The sequence below is a fragment of the Rhipicephalus microplus genome, chromosome 2 (genome assembly GCF_043290135.1).
Source record: "Rhipicephalus microplus isolate Deutch F79 chromosome 2, USDA_Rmic, whole genome shotgun sequence".
Taxonomy (NCBI): Eukaryota; Metazoa; Arthropoda; class Arachnida; order Ixodida; family Ixodidae; genus Rhipicephalus; species Rhipicephalus microplus.
The window spans coordinates 67,353,943-67,378,090 of NC_134701.1; the positions used below are offsets into that span (position 1 = coordinate 67,353,943).

The window sequence follows — 24,148 nt, forward strand, 5'->3', positions numbered from 1 at the left end:
GACACCCTTCTCTCAGTAACCTGATTCATGGCCGGTGTTCTCTTTCAGATTTCTCTTGATTGATTTGCTGTCATGAAGTTTTCTGGTCATGTCGAATAAACCTTTCATTCTCTGCGATGTCCCTGAATTAGGTGTTGCTTCACATTTATAGTGAGTGCAGTGCGTGCAGTTGCTTTGATTTCTCGTCGCCTATCACGTACTCTACTTTTTGTCATAACTCACATTGCTTCATGTCATAGATTTGTAACCCGTGCATCAAACATCACATCACTGTTCTGCTTTCATCGGGGATTAACCCGAGGCCTCTAAAATGACGTCTTCCTCCCAGGTGGGATTGACGGGTGTCCACTCGCTGATTACGAGAATGAGCGATCACGATCGCCAAAGAGCCCTGCGCCTAACCAGGCAGATGTACTGTGGCCGCATGGACGCCTGCGACTACGGACGACAGATGAGGCTTAACATGGGTCGTTCACTGGCCGAGTAAGTTGCATGCCTACTAGAAACATATCCTTAGACTAGGATAACTATCGACATTTTCTTTTCTTTGCAAATAGCACACCAAATATATTTGACTGCTCCGGAAAATACCAGGAACTTGTTCTTTCTTAGCCATAGACTCAAGCAGTCTGTCAAAGCCACACTATCGTGCATCGATTATCCACCATCATCGCGTGCATCATGCGACGCATTCTTCATGACAAGAGATGCGATATACGAGTGCAGAGAGTGGCGGGAGATGTTTCTGTCAAAGCACCAAACAACAAACTGCAACCCTCTTTTGCACATTGGTGAAAGAAAGTACAACACCTTGTAACCAACTTCCTGCAAAATACGAATGCTCGAACGTGGGAAGTGGTGGCGCTTTTCCGTCACTTCTTACTTGCCTCTCTTTTAAGTTTCCCGTTCGGTGCATCACCAATCATGCATGCCACCACCACTCTCGTTGGCATCGCTCTGTGGGCTCGGTCTTAGTTACACACGTATAACCATTAATCTATTGCACCTCAATTTGAAGGTTCATTCTTGGCATTGTTTATTAGCGAAAATTGAGAAGTTAGCTGCTCATAGCGTGTTGCGCAACCTAGCCTAAACTTCTAAAAAAAAATTCCTAGTGGCTAAGGTACTCGGCTGCTGACCCGCACATCACGGGTTCGAACCCCGGCTGCGGCGGCTGCATTTCCGATGGAGGCGGAAATGGTGTAGGCTCGTGTGCTCAGATTTGGGCGCTCGTTAAAGAACCCCAGGTGGTCGGAATTTTCGGAGCCCTCCACTACGGCGTCTCTCATAATCATATGCTGGTTTTGGGACGTTAAACCCCACATATAAATCACTAAAATAAAAATTGGCAGATCCCTCGTACATTGGGAATCGATGGTATGTGTAGCACAGATGAGGAAGGTTGATACGTCACTTCGAAATCAGCGCCTGGTATTTGTGTCCAGCGCATGGGTACTATCAGCGCATGGGTATTACACCGATTTGCCTACTCTTCGTACTTGCGGGTGGCGAAACGCACTTGCGGCGTTTATCGCTTTGTTTCCGATTTGTTTTGAAGAGAAGAACGAGTTTTTTTAGCTTTGTGACCCGATTTGAAGTGGTAAGTCTATAAGATTAAGGCGGTGAAGCGAAACCGCTGAACATTCGCTGATTTTTGTATCATCAGGTAACAGCTTTAAGCCAAACGAACACACACGGAGCTAGAAGTGCAAAGGCTAGACAAATCTGTGTACTATCCATCATTCACGTGCTCACTGAAGCGCCATGCGTTGCAGCTCCTATAGGCACTATCGCCAGAGTACCCTCTCGTGGTTATGCAGAAATTTTTATGGTGCTCGTCATCCATTCATGTCACGTAATTCCCAATTTGGCATATGTGAAGCTAGTGGAACGGCCGAAAGCGGGCTATGAGCTAAGCATGTAGTCATTTTTACATGACACGCATATTGCCACCCTTACGTAGTGGGTCGACGGCAAGAGCGGCTCTCAATCAGGAGAAAAAAAAAAGATCGCGCGCATCTTCTCTGCCCGAGAGCCAACCACGAGCAGTCATAACTAATTCATTATCAGTGTGCTTTTCTCTGTCCAAATTTGGTCGCTCAGTCATACTGAAACTTTTTAAATCATTGGCTCCCCGTCATCTCCGAAGTATTCATTTAATCTGGGCACCAGCGCACAAAGGTTTGTGTTAAACGAAATAGCTGATTCTCTTGCGAAGGCATCGCTTTCGACACCCGTCATTCCTATTTTCCCTCCTACAGCACACATTACGGTGGCGCTATTTCACACACTTAAAATCAGGCAAAATTTATCAGACCCTGCACTGACGGCTTCTCCGGAGTACAACTACTTGTTATTTCTCTGGCGCAGTGAACTGTCTAATTCAAGGATGATGGAAGTTGTCATCACAAAATTTCGTTGCCGCGTTACCTCCCTCAACTTTCACTTGCATAGATCAGGTTTATTGAATTCCCCTATGTGCATTTACTGTAATCAAGAGGAAACAATCAGTCATTTTTATTACACAGTCGCCTTTTCAAGTTATCGAAATGGCGACAGTGTAAAATATCGGGAAAATTCACCTTATAATCGGCCAATCCCCTCCATTGGGTACGAGCCGTTTGCAGAGAAAAATAAGAACAACGACGGATCTCTTTTTTTTTCTTCGGTGGGTGGTTTCGATACTGATATAAAAGATCTTATTAAATTAAGTAATCGATTCTTGGCCGATCCCCTCAGTGGGTACGAGCCATGGCTGTGGAATAATAATAATCATCATAATCGTCATCCTGGAGATAGCTACTCGGTAGTTTGATACCCCCCCCCCCAGTACTTCTGAATCATCCTAACAAACTGGTAGAGGTACGGGGTAGTCTCAAGGATGCTGCAGATCCCAACCAGGGAGCCATCATACGAGTCCAGTGCCAGTCAACACTCCCGTGCATCGGGCCAGCCGCCGAATCAGGAGATTGCCTCCAGAAGTCGACGATACTGCTCCCACCACTTCGACAAATATGACCAGCGCTTCGGTGCAAACCTCGCCAACCGGCACGGGAAGCCTGACGTCGAACCGCTATACGTTGGAAAGCCCATGGGTACCGGCGACGTTCCATGGCACAGAGCGCGAGGACATTGAGGACTGGTTGGTGGAATTCGAGCACGCAGCCACCTTGAATCAGTGGGACGACGCGGCGAAACTGGGTCGCATCTATTTCTACTTTGAAGACGGGGCACGTACATGGCATCAAAATCTAGAGGAGCAGCTAACGACGTGGCCCGAATTTTCTCATAGACTTCTGCAGACCTACGCCAGCACTGATCGCCAAGAACGAGCTGAACGAGCTATTCTTGCCGGCGTCCAGTTGTCAAACGAAACTGTGACCACGCACGTCGAAGACATGACGTGCCTCTTCCGACGGGCCAACCGAAGAATGAGAGAGGAGAAGAAATTGCGTCACTTGATGCGCGGTGTCAAGAAGCAGCTTTTTGCCAGCCTAGTATGGAGCCCTTTGAAGACAGTCGCGGAGTTTTTGTCCGAGGCCGTGACAATAAAAAAAATGCTGCAGCAGCAATCCAACCAATACAACAGTCAAATCAGTGGCATATCCACTGCCGACATTTTCACAGCCACTGGAACCCGCAGGGACTGCCTACGTGAGCTCATCCGTACTATAGTACGTGAAGAGTTGCGAAAGGCTCTTGTAACACCTCATCCTACGGTTACCTCTATTACAACTGTGATCAAGGATGAGGTGCATCAGGCCCTCTGAGACACCCTGCCTCCTGTTACATCTGCGCCGGCTCCTGCTGAATACCACCGTGGGACAACCTACGCGGAAGCCTTGAAAGGCCCTGAAGTATCGCCGCCATTGTTCGTTCATCTTGTTCCTGCTCTTTCACTCCAGTCAGCGCAGCACATAACGTACTACGAAGGCACGTAGAGGCCACTACCCTTGCCCTTTGTACGTGGCGCTTCTGTTGCCCATCGTTCGGTGCAACCGGTACAGTACATCGATGATCGGCACACGTCTCTCCTGAAGTCTGATGTTTGGCGCTCATCTGATCGCCGGCCTCTATGCTTTCACTGTGGAGGACTTGATCACTTGTACCGCCAGTGCCCATATCGCCGCCTTGGACCTTGCGGCTTCTCTGCATACTCACCGCCACACCATTACGGCCAGCGATCACGCGACATAGACTACTACCTCTCCCAGCAGCATGCACCACCGTCTGCCAGGCGCCAGTGGCGCTCTTCATTGCCGAGGCGATTTTAATCACCGCCCCAGCGGCATTCTACCGCACTGTCTCCTATCCCCCGCCGGGAAAACTAACCAAAGGTACCTCTGGAGGCGAGGTCGGTGAACGTCGAAGTGCTGAAGACCTTCCATTGACGCAGAACCGTACAGAAACTGGCCAGACATCACCTGCTGCTGCGAAGGATAGCCGCGGCTTTCACTCGACATGGCAGTGACAATTGATTGTTGTGCAGCTGATGCGTTAGTGGACACCGGCGCAGAATATTTTATACTGAGTGGGAAACTGACAGCGCAGCTTAAGAAAGTAATCACTGTAGGCCCGTGTGCTCAGATTTCGGTGCACGTTAAAGAACCTCAGGTGGTCGAAATTTCCGGAGCCCTCCACTACGGCGTCTCTCATAATCATATGGTGGTTTTGGGACGTTAAGCCCCACATATCAATCAAGAGAGTAATCACATCATGGCATAAATTGCAGATTCCGACAAGTGGGCACGTCGTTACTCCACTAGGTGCCTGCGAAACTAGAGTACAGATTCAAGGATATGCAGTCATAGCAAGCTGCCTTGTTCTACGCGAATGCTCCCGTGGCGTCATTCTGGGAGTTGATTTTCTACAGGAAAATGGAGCTATCATTTATTTGAAAGAGCGCCGCGTCACGTCTCAGCCCAGCGAGCAATCAACGTGCAGGATAACGGAAGGTGTGTCGACGTACTCCGTATTCCTGAACAGAGCGTGACGCTTCCTCCACGAGCAAGTGTTCTAGTTGACGTCACATATTGTGGTTCTGGCAATGGCGAAGTGGTGGCTGAGACAAACTCCGAACACCTCCTGCAGCAAGGCATTTGCGTGGCTAGAAGTGTAATACACCTTCATGATGACTGATCTGAATTGCTCGTTACGAACTATAGCAACGAGCATCGACACCTTTTCTGTGGAACTTCAATAGCGTTTGCCCGCGAAGTAGCAAACGTCACTAACTGTTTCACGTCAGAAATAGTGGATACCGCAGGCCCGTCAATGAGTAATATTGATATCCATCTATCTGTCCATCGATAACCAGACTGCGCTGCGAACGCTCTTGTTCGAGTTCAGGTCTTCCTTCGCAACTTGCTCAAAGATCCGCCAGACGTCCGTCACTCAACAGAGGATCATCGCATACGAGGACGCACGCCCAATACACCCGCACCTCTACGGCGTGTCGGCTAAAGAACGTGAAGTCCACGAGATGCTTGACGATGGCGTTATTGAACCGTCCCATCCAACAGACCGTGGTCATCTCCAGTCATCCTTGTCAAAAAGAAGGACGGGTCACTATGCTTCTGCATCGAATACCGAATCTTAACAACGTGACCAAAAGAATGTTTACACGCTGCCGCGTATCGATGATTCGCGGGATAGGCTTTGTCGTGCCTTTTATTTCACTTCTCTCCATCTCAGAAGCGGGTACTGGCAAATGAACGTAGATCAGCGAGACCACGATAAACCAGTCTTCGTGACTCCAGACGGGCTGTAACAATTTCGAGTACTTCTTTTCGGCGTCTGTTCAGCTCCGACAACTTTCCAGGTTATGCTGGACACTGTACCCACAAGGCTAGAATGGCAGCCTTGTCTTGTCTACCTTGATGATGTGGTGGTCTTTTCTGTCGCGTTCAAGCAGCACCTTCACCGCCTGCGCAGCGTGCGGGAGGCTATCTGATCGGCAAACCTCACACTAAAGACACAGAAGTGCCACTTTGGCTATGAGGAACTTAAATTTCTTGAACATGTAGTTAGCACCGAAGAGGCCCGGCCCGATCCAGACAAGCTTGCCGCTGTTGCCGAATTACCAGCTCCTGTGGATAAGAAAGCCGTCCGGCGCATCCTTGGTTTGTGCGCCAACTAACGCCGGTTCGTTCATGGCTTTTCACAGATAGCAGAACGTCTGACTCGTCACACAAGGGACGACACGCCGTTTGTCCAGAAAAAACGAGCAACACGCAGCTTTTGATGAGCTGCGAACACTCATGCAATCAGCGTCTGTTCTCGCTCATTTTGACAATGATGCTGACACGGAGGTCCATACTGACGCTAATAACATTGGTCTCGGTGCAGTGCTCGTTCAGCGTCAAGATGACATCAAAAGAGTTATAGCCTACGCCAGCCGCTCTTTATCCCGGGCCGAGGCGAATTCTTCCACTACGGAGAAAGAGTGCCTCGCAGTCGTGTGGGCAATCACCAAGTTCTGCCCGTACCTATATGGTCGTCCCTTCAAGATAGTGACGGACCACTGCTCTGTTGGTTGGCAAGCCTGCGCAACCCTTCAGGATGACTAGCACGGTGGAGCTTGCGGTTTCGGGAATTTGACACCATAGTCGATAAGTCCAGTCGTAAACATGAAGACACTGACACACTGTCACGCGCACCCCTTCATGTCGTCAGTCAGGAAGCATAAAAAGACAAAGGTTTCCTAGGAGCCATTAGCTCATCATACTTGAGCAAACGGCAACGAGAAGACGGGGAGATTTGTCCAATCTTAGATCACTTAGAGGGCCAGGACGCAATCATACCACGTCATTTATCCCGCTCGATGTCGTTCTGCCTGCGATACATCGTGTAGAATAAGAACGCTCGTTCGAACAACCGTGCTTACCTACTGGTGGTTCCGATAAACATGCGAGACGACGTCCTCTTCACCTGCCATGATGAACCCACATCCGGTCATCTAAGCTACTCACGGACACTTGCCAGAGTGAGCGAGACGGACTATTGTTCCAGACTTTCAGCAAGCGTCAAGAAGTACTTTAAGGGCTGTGGGAAATATGAGCGCCGAAAGAAACCATCTGTTAAGCCAGCTGGTTCGCTCCAGCCCATTTAAGCACCTTGACGCCGCTCGACCAAGTCGGCATGGACATTCTCAGGCCATTTCCCCTGTCTGCGGACAGCAACAAATGGGTGATCATCGCGACCGACTATTTGACACGCTACGCTGAGACGCAGGCGATCCCACGAGCCACGGCTTCTGAGCTAGCACAATTTTGCATGCGACACATCGTGTTACGACATGGTGCTCCTTCCAGTATAATAACGGACAGAAGCACGGCACTCACGGCGCAGATTGTGGACAAAGTTTTCAAACTAAGCAACACCAGACACCGTAAGACAACCGTGTACCACCCGCCAACCAACGGACTTACAGCGGATTAAGACGGATTAAGACCCTCGCTGACATGATCGCAATGTAAATCGACGTACAACACAAAACATGGGACTGGATCTTGCCTTACGTAACCTTTGCGTATAAAAATTGGCAGATCCCACGTACAGTGGGAATCGATGATATGCGAAGCATGAATGAGAGTTGTTAGTATGTCACTTTAAAATCAACACAACGTTACGAGGTGAAGGTAAATGACGACGTATATGACTTGCGTGTCATAATTATCATGTTTGGATGTATTGTTCACTTTTTTCATTCATGTCACGTGATACCGAATTTAGTATATGTGGAGCTAGCGAAACGACCGCAAGCAGGCTATGAGCATGGTATGTTGCCATGTTCTTACTTGACAAGCGTGTCACGATTATCATGTTTGGACCAGTCATATATTTCGTCCTCCAACGAAGTCACCTAACACCAAATTCGGTATATGTGTTGCTAGCAAAACGGCCGCGAGCGCATAATGAAGGTCCCAATATACTCCAATGTAGCGTTGACGCACACGCGCACTTGGCACAACGACGCAACGTTAGCAAAACGCGAGTATTCTATAGTCTAATGCCAGGCGTGACCAACGTCCGTCGGCGCGGCCCGACTGCAACCGGAGCGAAATGCGACATGCTGCATTTTGCGCCAATGCGTTACCCAGACAATACTGCTCCTCCCTCTTTTCGTGACGGAGGGACGCCGGACGCGGTGAAACGCGCCTGCGTCATAGCAACACCGCGTGGCACGTGCCTGCGAGTATATGGCAGAACCAGTGCTTGGCGTGGCAACGCCGGCGTGACGCGACAAAATCAACGGTGGCGAGCAGGCGCACCGCGTCACGACGAAATGTATTGAAACCTTGATTGTGGCACGTAGTCATGGTCTCACATGACACGCATCTCATGATTATTATGCTCGCCCCAGTCACATACCTTCGTCATTCATTAACGTCACGTAATAGCAAATTTGGCATATGTGGAGCTAGCAAAAAGGCCGCGAGTGCATTATCAGTGTGGCATGTAGTCATGTTGTTACATGACACGCATGTCGTGATTATCAAGTTTGGATGTGTCATTTTCCTATGTCGTCAGTTCGCATCGCGTAATACCAAGTTTGGTACATGTAAAGCTAGCGGAACGGCCACCAGCGCAGCAGAGCGTGGCATGCACTCAAGTTGTTACATGACAGGCATCTCAAGATTATCATGTTAGTGTCTGTCGCTTGTGTTCGCCATGTAATCATGCCATACCATACCAGGTTTGCAACATGCAATGTAAACAAAACCACCGCAAGACTTCAGGACCATAAAATGTAAATCATGACATTCATATATGACGTACATATCATGATTTTCTAGTTAGGACTAGTTAAATATGTTCTTCATGCAGTCATATTAAGCCCTACCAAGTTTTGTATCAATACCATTATTGAAGCGTCCAGGAAAGCTAAAAGTCGTAGGCAGATAGACAGATAGATAGATAGATAGATAGATAGATAGATAGATAGATAGATAGATAGATAGATAGATAGATAGATAGATAGATAGATAGATAGATAGATAGGTAGATAGATAGATAGATAGATAGATAGATAGATAGATAGATAGGTAGATAGATAGATAGATAGATAGATAGATAGATAGATAGATAGATAGATAGATAGATAGATAGATAGATAGATAGATAGATAGATAGATAGATAGATAGATAGATAGATAGATAGATAGATAGATAGATAGATAGATAGATAGATAGATAGATAGATAGATAGATAGATAGATAGATAGATAGATAGATAGATAGATAGATAGATAGATAGATAGATAGATAGATAGATAGATAGATAGATAGATAGATAGATAGATAGATAGATAGATAGATAGATACGATCAAAGTCGCCGAAGTTCGTTAATGCTTCGCATTTATTACCGCCGTGCAAGAGACCACGCGATTCGCACCATTACGGCTTCACTACGGCCACGAAGTGCAGACCATGCTAGACTCTATACTACCATGTCAAGACGACGACGAGTTGGCAACTGACGCCGAATAATTCGCAGAGCGTGCTGAGGAAGGGCAGCAGCTCACGCGACTGCAAGTCGGCCAGCAACGGGACTCGCTCACTGGATTTCGTGCTGACCGGTTGTGCCCTCGCGATATAAAGGCTATGTATAGTGGTTCGTTACATTCTGAGCATTTCTCTATTACCTGATTGATAGTACGACCACATTCATACTATAAATCAGGTAATAGAGAAATGCTCAGAATATAACGAACCACTATACATACATAGCCTTTATAGATTACGAGAAGGCGTTTGATTCAGTAGAAATATCAGCCGTCATGCAGACACTGTGGAATCAGGGCGTCGATGAAGTATATATAAACATTCTGGAAGAAATCTACAGGGGATCAACTGCTACCATAGTGCTTCATAAAGAAAGCAACAGAATACCAATCAAGAAGGGTGTAAGGCAGGGGGACACAATTTCCCCAATGCTATTTACCGCGTGCTTACAGGAGGTTTTCAGAAGCCTAGAATGGGAACAGTTAGGAATAAGAGTCAATGGAGAATACCTTGGTAACCTGCGCTTCGCCGATGACATTGCATTGCTGAGTAACTCGGGGGACGAATTGCAACTCATGATTACGGAGTTAGACAAGGAGAGCAGAAAGGTTGGTCTTAAAATTAATCTGCAGAGAACGAAAGTAATGTACAACAACCTCGGAAAAGAGCAGCGCTTTGAGATAGATAATAATGCACTTCAAGTTGTAAAAGACTATGTCTACTTAGGGCAGGTAATAACCACGAAGCCGAACCACGAGATTGAAGTAACTAGAAAAATAAGAATGGGGTGGAGGACATTTGGCAAGCACTCTCAAATTATGACAGGTAGATTGCCACTATCCCTCAAGTGGAAGGTATATAACAGCTGTATCTTGCCGGTACTTAGCTACGGAGCAGAAAGCTGGAGACTTACAAAGAGGGTTCTGCTTAAATTGAGGACGACGCAGCGAGCAATGGAAAGAAAAATGGCAGGTGTAACTTTAAGAGACAAGAAGAGAGCAGAGTGGATTAGGGAACAAACGGGGCTTACGGATATTATAGTTGCAATCAAGAAGAGAAAATGGACATGTGTCGGGCATGTAGCGCGTAGACAGGATAACCGTTGGTCATGAAGGGTAACTAACTAGAGTTCCAGAGAAGGCAAGCGTGTTAGGGGGAGACAGAAGATTAGGTGGGCAGATGAGATTAAGAAGTTTGCGGGTATAAATTGGCAGCAGCAAGCACAGGACCGGGTTAACTGGCGGAACATGGGAGAGGCCTTTGTCCTGCAGTAGACGTAGTCAGGCTGAAGAAGATGATGATGGTGGTGGTGATGATGATGATGATGATGATGACGATGATGATGATACCGTACGATAGCGCAGATCTGGTCGACTGGGCTCGCCCTAAGCACTCTCCTGACGCCGGTCCCCGACGACGACGACAGCGTAGCTCTGGCCGACTGGATTAGCCCTACGCCATCTCCTGTCGCCGACAAGAGCTCTTGCCAGTGGTGCTCGGTCCTCGGTCTCCCGCAACCATGTCCATCTTTCCTGTCTTCTCCTTACTTCCGTCGTACGTTGTCCCTGCGCCTCGTTCTTTCCTTCCTCTCTCTCTATCTCTTAACCCTCTAATGCTATCCTTTTAATCCCTCCTTTACCCCCACCCTTCGTGAGCTACTGTTGAGGTGTCGTCCCCCTGAGAGGCAGTTACGGGGCTCACTTTTCTTTTCTTTTCATTTAAAATCACCCCCCCCCCCCGCAACAGCAGGCAGACACAAGACGCAATAACACCCACCACAGAGAAGTGTTCTACAACCCCGGAGACCAAGTTAGGCTGTGGACGCCCTTCCACCACCGAGGCCTTAGTGAAAAGTTACTGAACCGGTACTTTGGCCCAAGTGAAATGTTACGTTGCGTCAGTGACGTCAACTACGAAGTGGTTCCGTATACTCGACACCGCAAGCATGGAACAGGACACGGGCGAGGCTGGACGTCGTTCATGTGTTGCGCATGAAACCATTTATTGCGCGTTGTTCTTAATTTTTTATTTACCATACACCGCTCTTTGTGCATTTTATTTATTTTTGTGAATTTCCTTCTTTGTTCATTGACTTTTCCTCTATTGGCACGCTCTTCAATTTCTACTATCACTCTACCCGAATTTCCAATTTCTTTTTTTTTTCACGTGCCTATGTAGTAGCATCGCGGTGCTGCTATGTACTTTTCTTTCCATCTTTCGGTGCCTTTTTTTTCTTTTCGTAAGGGTGACATTGCCACCCGCATTCAGTGGGTCGATTGCAAGAGCGGCTCTCAATCTGGAGGAAAAAAAGAAGATCGCGTGCTTGTTCTCTGCTCGAGAGCCAGCTGCGTCTGACGCATCGTCCTGGAGCTAGCTACTTGGTGGTTTAACACCCTCCTCCCCCAGCACTTCTGAATTATCGTAACAATATCGCGATGATCATGCTTGCACAAGTCGCATACATTCGCCGTCCGTTCACGTCGCGTAATACCATATTTGGTCAATTCGAAGCTAACGAAACGGCCGGAGGCGCGTTATGAACGTAGCATGTAGTCGTGTTTTACATGACGCGCATGTCATAAGTTTGTTTGGACGTGTGACTTAACTTGGTATTCACGTCACGTAATATCACTTTTGGCATATGTGAAACTAGAAAAACTGCCGCGAGCCCACTAAGAGCGTAGCATGTAGTCATGTTTTACACAACACGCATAATATGGTTATCATGTATGCACCAGTCATATACCTTCATCTTCTATTCACGTCACTTAATATCGAATTTGGTATATGTGAAGCTAGCAATACAGCCGCGACCACATTATGGGCGTCGTATGTAGTCCTTTTTACATGACACGGATTCCATGATTATGATGTTTGCACCAGTCACATACCTTCGTCATCCTTTGACGTCACGTACCAGCAAATTTGGTATATGTGAAGCTGGCAAAACGGCTGCGAGCGCACTATGAGCGTAGCAAGTAGTCATGTTTTACATGACACGCATGTCACGATTATGATGTCTGGACGTGTCACTTACTTTCGTCGTCCGTTCGCACCCTGGAATACCAAATTTGATATATGTGAAGCTAGTGAAACGGCCGCGAGCGCTTCATGAGCGTAGCATGCAATCCTGTTCTTACACGAAATGCATGCTATGATTTCCGTGTTTGGACCTGTCACATATGTTCGCCACCCAGTCAAGTAATACCATACTGTTCTTGCAATGTGTGATATGAATGAAACCACCGGAACAGCAGCAAGATCATCATTTGTAATTCATGATTTTATGACATACATGTCAAGACTTTTATGTTATGACTAGACATTTATGCTCGTCATGTAGTCGGGTTGTGTCATACAAATTTTGGGTGTATATTGGATTATCCATACTGCCAGGAGAGCTGGCGGCTGCATTTCCGATGGAGGCGGAAATGTTGTAGGCCCGTGTGCTCAGATTTGGGTGCACGTTAAAGAACCCCAGGTGGTCGAAATTTCCGGAGCCCTCCACTACGGCGTCTCTCATAATCATATGGTGGTTTTGGGACGTTAAACCCCACATATCAATCAATCAATCAAAGTCGTAAATAGGCAACAAGATAGACAGATACGGTCAAAGTAGCCGAAGTTCTTTAAGAAATGTTTCGCATTTAAAAAATTACACCATTTCCCCCTAAAGAGAACCATGACAGGGTGCGAAGCACCATTGGGGGTTGACACCAAGTGTCCGTTTACGTTCACCAGTGGATATAAGCGAAATTGGCCCCGTATCTGCAGGTTTCACTGCAAGTTTTCTCGAAAGACGATAGTCTTGCGTCTAGAGAGAGTGAACAAAAGGTTGTTTTTTTTCTATCTTCTGCGAGAGACAGTCATTGAATTGTATTCTGGAGGCACTGCGTTAAAGTGTCTCGATCCGTGCTGCGAAGGCAAACGAGTGCATCGAGGCACGTTGTACACGAGCGCTATCTGGCAGCTATCTTCGAAAACGAAGGAAGGCGCGCGCGCCTGTCTGGTAGGTGATAAGGTGTAGAACGCAAAGCGACGGGCAGGTGCCATAACTATGTCGTCTTAGCAAAGCGTTTGAAACACTTGCCTTTTTCGAGCATAGCGTTGCATTGTTAGCGCAGCGCGATAAACGCTACGGTCCATAGAATTACTTATGTATGCCTTGTCAGGCATAAAGACACACATACAAAATATTGGTGGGTTGTTATGGTGCCTGAGATATGCCGAATAATTGGTTTTTAGTTGAAAATCACACGAGTATGAACGCCGAAACTTGAGCAATATTGGTGGGCGCCGCGGATGGGGTTGGTGGTTTCGGGTATAGTTTGGCGCGGTTAGGAATATCGTTGCAGTGGACATACAGACAAATGTACAGACGGAGTAAGAGTTATGTGTCGAAGGGATGCTATCGGCTTTAATAGGCCACTGGTTAAAAAGGTGGCCACTAGTAATCACCACGGAGTGATGAAATCTAGCTGATTCAGCTGGCCAAACCGAAACTGGCGCACCAAACAGCGCATCTACCAGTCACTACGAAAACACCCTCAGTGACGAAATGTTTCTGTTGCCCTTAACAACCATCAGTGTAGTGATGTAGTCGGGGTTCTGCCCAGAGGACCAGAGTCAGCCAGAGTCTCGGGGAGAAGTCGAGGAGAGGAGCCGGGAGCTGTTAACCGTAACTTTTAATGACAATATTTACAAGTAGCGTGTTACATGATGGTGGTAGCATCAGGGAAGCTCTCGATGGAAGCATGATGGTAGCTCCTGCGAGCTTGTGAGAGCCTGTCGGGAGTGCCTAGGCGCTCGCGTTTCATCTCCTGGCCTTCCCAGGATTCAATGCATGAAAAACAATGAAGGCCAGTACAGTCCAATGAAAATTGCCATATTCACCTACGCCCTCGAAAAAGGAAGGTGAAACGCCGCCTCCTTTCCAACCAAGGAAAGAGAGAAGAAGTACGCCCAGTTTAGCCCATGGCGAGGGAGAAAATACTGCACACGGCGCACGACACAGCACAGCACGAAGGCGTTGAGTTGAGTCTTACGTGGAAGTCAATTTCGTAGTATGTTGCAGTGATGGGTATGTGGCGCCAGGCAGACCACAAATTGTGGAAACAGTGGCATCAAGGCGCCACGGAGAACGTGGGAAATGCATCCGCCAACCGTTCTCAGACGCTGGGCCCTTTTCCCGGGGCACCTTGACGGCAAAGCAAGCCGCCTCGAAGGGCAACAACTCTTCCTAATCCTTCAGTCGGTCAGGCGTGTCCAAAAGATTTTACGAGGGGCGCCGACGACCTAGGATAACTATCAGAACGATTTCTCTGTTGTCGCCGCTCTTGATGCGTCTCTGGGAGCGCTGACTCGGAAAAAATAAGGGTAGGCTCAGCCACCATGTCTCATGTGACAAAGCAGCGTCAAGCCAGGCAGGCCCATCATAACAGCCGACACTTTGCTTCGTGACCGCTTATCGACGCCCGCTTTTCTTCCTCCGCCACTGCGAAGGGAACTGCGTCGTAATTCAGGGCGTTTTCCAAATTGAATGTCACATATGCTGTTCGGTGTATCGGTTTCAGTTACGCGTGCTAAATTAGCCGTAACTACCTTTCAGAAATTTGAATGTGGCTATGCACTATTTGCATGAAAGACGTGAACTCGCCCATTATACATAGTCACCTATTTTCACCAGTTAAAAAGTTAAGTATTCTATTTCCATATAAACTACCGTAATTAATGTTTTTGTGCATTTGGAGATGCCTTCTTCAACAGTAAAAAAAGACGCCGCAAATAGCAGGCTGGTGCCTCTTATCCGTGATTTTTAAATAATATTTGGCACAATTCTTGAAAAAAACCTGCATAAGCAAATTGAAGGGCACATGACGATGTGTAGAAAACAACAATTATCCTATAAATTCTATGGCTGTTAACCAGTACACCGTGTGCAATCCCGAAGTCGGTAGGAGTGTCTGACAATTATTTGGGCTCAAGGTAAATTTAGACCGTACTTATATGGTAAGTCTTTCAACATTGTCACCGATCACCACTCACTTTGCTGGTTATCCACGTTGAAGGACCCCTCCGGCCATTTAGCTCACTGGGCTTTGCGGTTGCAAGAGTTTGACATGCGTGTTGTCTACAGGTCTGGCCGACGTCACACTGATGCCGACGCCCTATCGCGTTCACCTGTATCATCGAAAAGCTCTGCCTGTCTATCTGCCGTGAACGAAACGATTGCGTTTCCAGCAAACTGCGACACGGTGGCTGAGCAAGGTAAGGATGACTGCATCAACGCTCTTCAGCGATTCCTATCAGACCCATCGACTTCTCCATCTTCTCGAACATTGCACCGTCAAGTGGTTCACTTTGAGATCCGCGATGACCTCCTTTATCGCAGGAATCACAAGTCTGATGGCCAAAAGTGGTTACTGGTCATACCTCGCCATCTTCGTCCTGCAATATGTTCAGCTTTCGACGCTGACCCTCAGTGCGCACATGCGGGCATCTTCAAAACATACGTTTGGCTTTCTTCCCGGTTTTATTGGCGAGGCATGTACACCTTTCTGCGCAAGTACATTCAGTCATGCCCGCAGTGCCAACGACGAAAAGCTCTGCCTCATCACACCTCTGGTCTGATCCAACCAATCTCTTGCTCAGCCAGGCCTTTCGACCACATTGGAATCGATCTGTACGGGCCTCTCCCATTCACGGCTTTCGGAAACCGTTGGATCATTGTCGCTGTTGACTACTTGACGCGATACGCAGAAACAGCCGCTTTGCCTGCTGCCACAGCACGCGACGTATCACCTTTTCTCCTGCGGAACTTCATTCTTCGACGTGACGCGCCCCGTAAACTTCTCAGCGACAGAGGACGTGTGTTCTTCTTTGAAGTCGTCAACGCACTCCTTTCCGAATGCCGTATCCTTCATACCACCACCTACCATCCCCAAACTAATGGCTTGACGGAAACATTAAACCGTACCCTTGGCGACATGATATCTAAGTATGTTGCCTCAGACCACTCCGATTGGGACCTCATTCTGCCTTTTGAGACATGTGCCTACAATACTGCTCCACAGGTGACTACGGGATTTTCGCCCCCTGTTATATGGGTGAGACCCTTCCACCACACTAGCTACCATTCTGCCCTACTACCCCGATTCCTCCGAGTCTACGCCCATCTCTGAAGTTGCTTGCCATGCCGAGGAATACCGTAAGCTCGCCCAGTCGTTCACAACCATCGAAGCACCAAAGACAAGACTTCTGAGAAGTAGAACCAGGAGGAAAATCATGGAGCGCTTGGGGTTCGAGCCCACGGAGTATTCCAGACAGACCATACCTAAATTAACTAGGGCAAGACTAAAAATTATACCGCTGCCGAAAAACATGCATCTGGTGTTTCATGAAGGCAGACGCAAAGCTAGAGCTGTAGCCCTGCAGGCGAAACTTGAAGGTCCATCTGGCGTGCTTTACACGGACGCTGCAGAATACGAAAGAAAGGGAGCATACACAGCGGTAGTGGTTCGCGAGAGCGGGGACCTGGTCTCGTTCTGCACTTCTAAGAACACAACCACCACAGAGGCAGAAGAGCTTCCGGTTGCTTTGGCAATAGCTCATAAAGGCACACGAGTGATTGTTAGTGACTCTAAGTCAGCCATTAAAAACTACGATATGGGCAGGATCTCTGCTACAGCCGCCAAAATTCTAAGACTAGGCCAGTACCTGCAGAGCTAATCTCACTAGTATATGGTCCCCGGCCCATCAAGGTCTGTAGGGGATTGAGAAGGTGCACGCGATCGCCCGAGGGCTTACTTTCCGGTCGATCGACGCTGACCCACCGCCTTCGCGCGAGCAGCCCCTCTCCACAAGAGACGAACTACGAACGTTTCAGGAAATCACCGCACACTATAAATTCCACCGTATGATTTATTCAGAGGCAGCTAAACAGCTGAGCAAAAAGGAGGAAATTATGTGGCGGAAATTGCAAACCGGGGTGTTTCCAAACTCTCACCTGTACAGTAAATGGCACCCGGACGTATTCAACTCTAGATGTGCACACTGCAACGGCACTGCGGGTTGAGTGCACATGGTATGAACCTGCCCATCCTACAATGATCCAAGTAGAAACATAGAATCCTGGGAGGCCTTATTACACAGCCGTGACGCTGAAGAACAGCGTCAAGTCATCGGTCTCGCCCTGACCGCCGCCGAGTCCCAAGGGATTCCGGCCGATGGCTGGGGGGATTATTGGGGGCAGAGGCCGAAGCCTCCTCCCACGTCATTCTAGACGGGTGTAAATAAACGTTATTTCTCTCTCTCTCACACACACACAACCATCGACCAATGAAGACAAAAATCGTGGCGTGACGATAACCGCCCGTACCCTAACTTTGTTCCGGACACCCTTGTGTGGCTTTGGGTTCCAGCTGTCCCTACAGGCCTTTCTTCGAAGTTTGTTTCAAAATACCAGGGACCCTACCGCGTTGTCTCACAGACTTCACCTGTTAACTACATCATTGAACCCGTGACGCCATCCACAGACCAGCGCTTTCGGGGTCGTGAAACCGTTCACGTACAGCGGTTGAAACCATACTACGATCCGCTCGTATACTCTATTTTCCGTGAGTCGCCAGGATGGCTCTTTTTTCGATGGGGAGGATATGTAGTGAAGAGAAATGCCCACTACCGCAGCGATATCGACACGTTGGCGCGAGGCGCGAGCTGGGACTGCCTGGTTGCTGCTGCGACGACGCCCGTATATCCGGCCAGCTCTTGCTGCTTCTGTCCTTACGCTGCTACCACTTATCGCCTTGCATTTACATTATAGTATATATAACCTTCAAGCTGCTGCTGCAGTATAAATCTGCTATTTTGAAGTCTTGAAGATTTGCGTGTGCGTTTCGTGTGCCTCTTTTCGCTTGTGGTTTGTTCATAGGAGTTTTCATGTGAATATATGAGAACTTCTATGAACAGGCTCACTCCTAGGGCCGCTTTTATTTTTAATATATATAAATGACATTTTCTCAGGCGTTGAGTGTAATATACGGTTGTTTGCAGATGACTGTGTCTTTTACAGGAAAGTTAGAAACAAGAGTAACGTCTTCCTGCTTCAAAGTGACTTATCGCGCATTCAAGAATGTTGTTCAAGGTGGAAAATGACATTGAATTCCAATAAATGAATTCCTGTTACTTTCACGCGCAAGAAAACCAAGTTAGCTTTCGATTATGTACTCTGCAACAGTATTGTAATACAAAAACGGATTATAAATATTAAGGTGTAACTTTTTCAGCCGACTGCTCACGGAATGCACACGTTGATTCAGTTGTTGCGAAGGCTGCCAAGTCCCTAAATTTTATACAGTGTAGCTTTAGACATGCACCAGCATGTTTAAAATCAACGGCGTATTCACCATACAATCGACTTATGCTAGAATACGCTTGTGCCATGTGGGACCAGGCAAAGTACTTTAAGTGAGAAGCTTGAAACAATAGAACAGAGAGCTGCAAGGTTTGTTGCAAGTCGGTACTCAAGAAATGACAGTTGCACCAATATGAAAAATGGGTTAGGATGGGAATTACTCTCGTCGCGGGTCGAAAGAAACTGCGGCTAAATCTCTTGTGCCAAATATTTTATGGTAAAACTAGCATTCGAAAAGAAAATCACATTCACAGTCTCATTATATTTCTTCGTGAAATGTTCATTGTTTCGAAATTCTGGAGTATACCATACCAGATCTAATTTGTATGCTAATTCGTTTCTGTTCCTTCTGTTAAAAAATGGTACCACTTATCTAATGAACAAGTTTGCTGTATAAATGAAGATGTGTCTTTCTCAACATTGCGACCCACCTGCTGCAGTGCCTTCGGGCTAAGCGGGGTAATCATTCAATAGATAAATATATCATATGATATGCTCATATGAGCATCATCATATGTATGGTCATACGTGAATATGATGTGATCATAGGACTATTTCATCAATTTTTCATATTCATGTTGCTGCGACACGCACTTACCAGGGTACAAAATATTTTGGTAAAATACTTTCGCGCTAATGCCTATATATGTGGTGTTTTCTTAATCTATTTCATTGAAATTGATTTTTGGCGAGCGCCCTGATTGAGACAGCTGGCGTGGAATAACCCACTGATAGAATCAGCCAAGAAAACCACGTTAAGCCTATAGGAGCAGCCAGCTTTGTTGTTTGTTAAGCTCTTCACGACTTTTTAAACTTCTAGCATATTTTTTTAATAAATGGCATCAGGATGACGTCATGCGACTAGGTCATCATGGTGATGAGGACGTTTTTTATAATTGTGTTCGAGGCACAGACGTGTGATGCCAATACGGAACGCTGCGTGGTCAACCTTCGTGCATGATGAGGAATGTAAGAATATCGCCTTAATAAAACAAGACGTTAAGTCAGAATTTTCTCCGCCGATGCACGTTGTAGTGGGCTCACAAGTGCCTCCTCCGTGGCGTTTTGTCCTCTCGTCTTCTTTCTTCTGCTTCGCTGCGGCTCTAGGAGCATGGTGTTCTTTTGCGTGGGCACGCGACACCTTGCGCTCCCATTCCTTATCCCATTTCTGATCAATAAGCTGTATTCTCTCAATTACCTTCCTTTACAATTTCACAGGTAAGTCATGCATACGCCTGCGCATAAGAAAGAAGCGTTTTGCAATTGCGAACACTGCACTGAACACTCTTTCACTATTGGGATGTTTTATGCAGGTTGAAGTACATTTGATTTAGCGCGCTATTAAGACCCACATACCCCGATCATTCTCTTACAGCAATAGTTGGGATGCATGTTTCAGTGAGCATTAGTCGTTGTTTTTTTATTTATCGAGCCCAGATTTTTCCTATTGTGCACTACGGAAACTTTAATATGTGGGGGTTTACAAGTGCAATAGCTTTCAGAGCCTGAGCTTTTTCTATAGGTAATTTTGAGGAACATTTGTTTCATAACTGTATTAGCGGCATGAAAACACCTTATTTTCATCTTTTGCAGAATGTCAGTGGACAGGACCATGGAATTCTTCGACTCAGTTATGATGGGCATCCAAGGCCACGACTGCCTCAACATGTACCGCGGCTGCAGAGACTTCGAATGACCCTTCTCACTGCGGGAACGTGTGAACCAATCTGAATAAATCTAATGTTACGTGTTTGTTATTTCATACGCATGGTGATGATGTCAGCATTATTCCAATCACTGCAACTCACAAACGTGCCTACGCAGCAATTTTACTGCCAGTTGCAACTGATGTGATGCAGACTGAAGTAGTCCTGGTTAGCGTGTATTGAACCCATTGACTTAATCCGTCTTTTATACGGTGGGTGGCGCATCATGTGACCCCGATTCACGTTTTTGAGTCACCATTCCCGTGGACGGAAAACGCCCAGATATTTTCCGCATCAGCCTACTCCCTCTAACACAGCAGATTTAACCGAGTGTGTCAATATAGGCTAGAAACGAAGCATAGCTTTTTTTTTAATTTTCTGGTGTTGTTCTTTGGATTTGGCAGAAGAATTCGTAAGGACCTCACAACGGGCGCGAGTTTGTTTTTTTGTTTTTATCTCTCTCGTTTTCTTTAGGACTTCGCGCGAGTAGTTCACTCAGTTCGCTGTACCAAACTGACTGCAGCTAAGAACTCATTCAAAGACGACACATTTTTTATCTGCATCTTGCTGGGCGATAGAGCCCTTTTGCCCACATCATTTTGCAGGAAACAGGTGCTCCTCATCATCTAATTGCGACAAATTTATATCCACTGAAGCAAATTGTCCTTTTCTTTTAAGCTCCATCTTCAATAAAAACAGACTTTGTACGAGAAAAAAAACTATTATATCTTCCATGCCATCTACAGGAAGAAGAAACAAGCAGAATTCACTATACATCGGTCTCTTAGACTTGCTAGCACTCTACCGTAAATATCTAAGGTCACGTTTTGTCAATGCAGGCTCTCGCAAAGACTACAGCTCCAAGAAAATGAGTGTATACGGCTATCAAAAACGGTGCGAAGTAATCACAAATGTTTTGCCCCTTGATGCTTCTGTATACAAACAAAGCAAATACAAGCGTCAGATTGCGATTACCAGGTCACGCAAGGCATGACAGATTTGAAGCTGCCAGCTGCCACTTCACATAGTGCCGCCGTTTTTTTTTTTTGTTTTTGTTTTTGTCCACTGCGATCGTCAACTCACCGCACTGGCCACAAGTCCTCGAGCAACGACACAAGTCGCACTATCTGCAATGTTGGGTACGGCGACGACGAGAAAGGCCTCACGGAGCCATACATCACAAGCGCGAGTGATGGTGAACGGTGAGGGCCGTGCAACCCGTGAAGTACTGATTCAATGATTCGATGCTCACAGCAAAACACAAACTTGGGAATGGTAATTTTTTGCTCATCGACATCGACATCAAACTTCAAGGTAGAGTGGTTAGCACTATCAGGGTGAACACGCGAGGGCGTGGTCGATGGCAGTATCAGCACCGCGTAACGCTAGTCTTCGGAAACATTGCACATGCGGAGCATTTGCTCTGCTATAGGCTTTTTCCAACACGTCCTCCGCGTCATGGATACACTTGTTCGTCATCTGCTAGCCAAGTTTTTGTCTGCTAAGCATGGCGTGTGCTGCATTTCAAGGTCTATCTCGATCACTGTTGCTGAGTTGTTACTCCGGAATGGGAATGAATCCAGAATCACTCTATATTTTTGTGACCCCGGAATAGAATGGGAATGAAATGGCGACAAAGCTTGGAGGAATTAAATGAGAATTGAATTAATTGCATTTTACACGGAATAGAATGGAAATGGGATTACGTTCTTTACCGGAAATAGAGCACATTTTCATCGACGTGCCGTTTTCCAAACTTCAAACATTACTAAGTCAGACCCTCCAGCTCAACAATAAAGCAGTCATTTAAAAAAAAGCTTGATCGATTCCAAGCAGGGTAAATCTATAAGAAATGCGCCTACAATAATTCTCTACTTAATAGAATGTGTTACTTCGAAGTTTTTGTCTATTGTTCACGTAATCACGGCTATATACCATGGTATCCGTCATGCGGAACAGCGTTAGCGGCCTTACGCCTCGCCACTTTTTTTCTCATTCTGTGGCGCCTCACTCGCTCTCTCCATCCTTCACTTCTTTGTTTTTGTCTGTGTTGCCATCGATGACTAGAACACATATTCGAAAAAGCTCTTGTCTATACTCTAGTTCACCACTACGGTTCAGCACTACCAAAGCTACGGGGTGTAGGAAAGCCACATGCTTGCGCATCCAACTATAATCTCAGATAACTGCCACAAATTAGACAGGGTTGACTAAACTTGGCATTTGTTTGGTGTGTGTTACGTCACATTAATACGTGATACCTTCATGTTCGCATTTATTTTGTAGGCATTAAATTACTTGTGTCTGTTACCAACGAAAACTGTGTTTAGAAATCAACATGGCAGCACCAATGCAGAAGCGACTACCCGCTTCCATATGAACTTGCTTTTGCTATACGCTCACTGTACTGACAGCAACAAACAAATAGCAAAATTAGCCATGGATTTGCTTTATCTTTTTTTTTAGGATAAAGCATGAGGTCGGCTTATGTTACCTGCTTTATACTGTGCCTGCTAAGCCTAACACGCCGAGGTAGCGCTTGGGCTGCGTCGCTGACTTAAAAAACGCTGCATCTCCAATGGACATGCAACCTGGCACAGCGTTTCGTGCGGGTCGGCTCCTCCTTTGGTGGAAACAAAACACGGAGAAAAGAAGCGTTACAGCGAGAGACGCAAAGAAACGCGTCGCAGGTGGTGGTGGTGGTGAAAAACTCTATTCGTTTGATGGCCGAAAAAAATTGGCAGCTCCCACGTACAGTGGCAATCGATGATATGCAAAGCACGAATGAGGAAGGTTGATATGCCACTTTCAAATCACAACGTTACGAGGTGGAGGTAAATTATGCCGTAGTCGACATTCGTGTCATGATTATCATGTTTGGATGTGTTGCTTACCTTCGTCGTCTATACACGTCACGTGACACCAAATATAGTATAAGTGGAGCTAGCAAAACGGCCGCGAGCCCACTATGAGCTAGGTATGTTGCGATGTTAATGATACACGTCTCTTGATTATCAGGTTTGCACCAGTCATATACCTTCGTCATCTATTGACGTCACGTAACACCAAATTTGGTATAGCCCCGCCGTGGTGGTCTAGTGGAAGGTACTCGGCTGCTGACACGCAGGTCGTGGGTTCGAATCCCGGCTGCGGCGGCTGCATTTCCGATGGAGGCGGAAATTTTGTAGGCCCGTGTGCTCAGATTTGGGTGCACGTTAAAGAACCCCAGGTGGTCAAAATTTCCGGATCCCTCCACTACGACGTCTCTCACAATCAGATCGTGGTTTTGAGACGTTAAACCCCACAAATCAATCAATCAATCAATCAATCAATCAACCAAATTTGGTATATTAGGAGCTAGCCAAACGGCCTCGAGTCGTAACTCCAACGTAACGTTGACGCGCCCGCACGCTGGGCACAGCGACGCCACGTTAGCAAAACGCGAGCACACTATAGTCCGACGCCAAGCGCGACCAGCGTGACAGTGCAAGATGCGGTAGTGCAATGTGATGTCATGGTACA

At 46.8% G+C, this 24,148-nt stretch overlaps 1 protein-coding gene across 1 annotated transcript; it reads left to right on the plus strand.

The window, feature by feature from the left end:
* The first annotated feature begins 310 nt into the window (after positions 1 to 310).
* LOC142789561 (uncharacterized) lies at positions 311 to 20,672 on the plus strand. Its single transcript, XM_075884999.1, has 2 exons — positions 311 to 483; positions 20,514 to 20,672. The coding sequence occupies exons 1-2, from the start codon at positions 311 to 313 to the stop codon at positions 20,614 to 20,616; spliced, it is 276 nt and encodes a 91-aa protein (XP_075741114.1). The 3' UTR covers positions 20,617 to 20,672.
* The last annotated feature ends 3,476 nt before the right edge of the window (positions 20,673 to 24,148 follow it).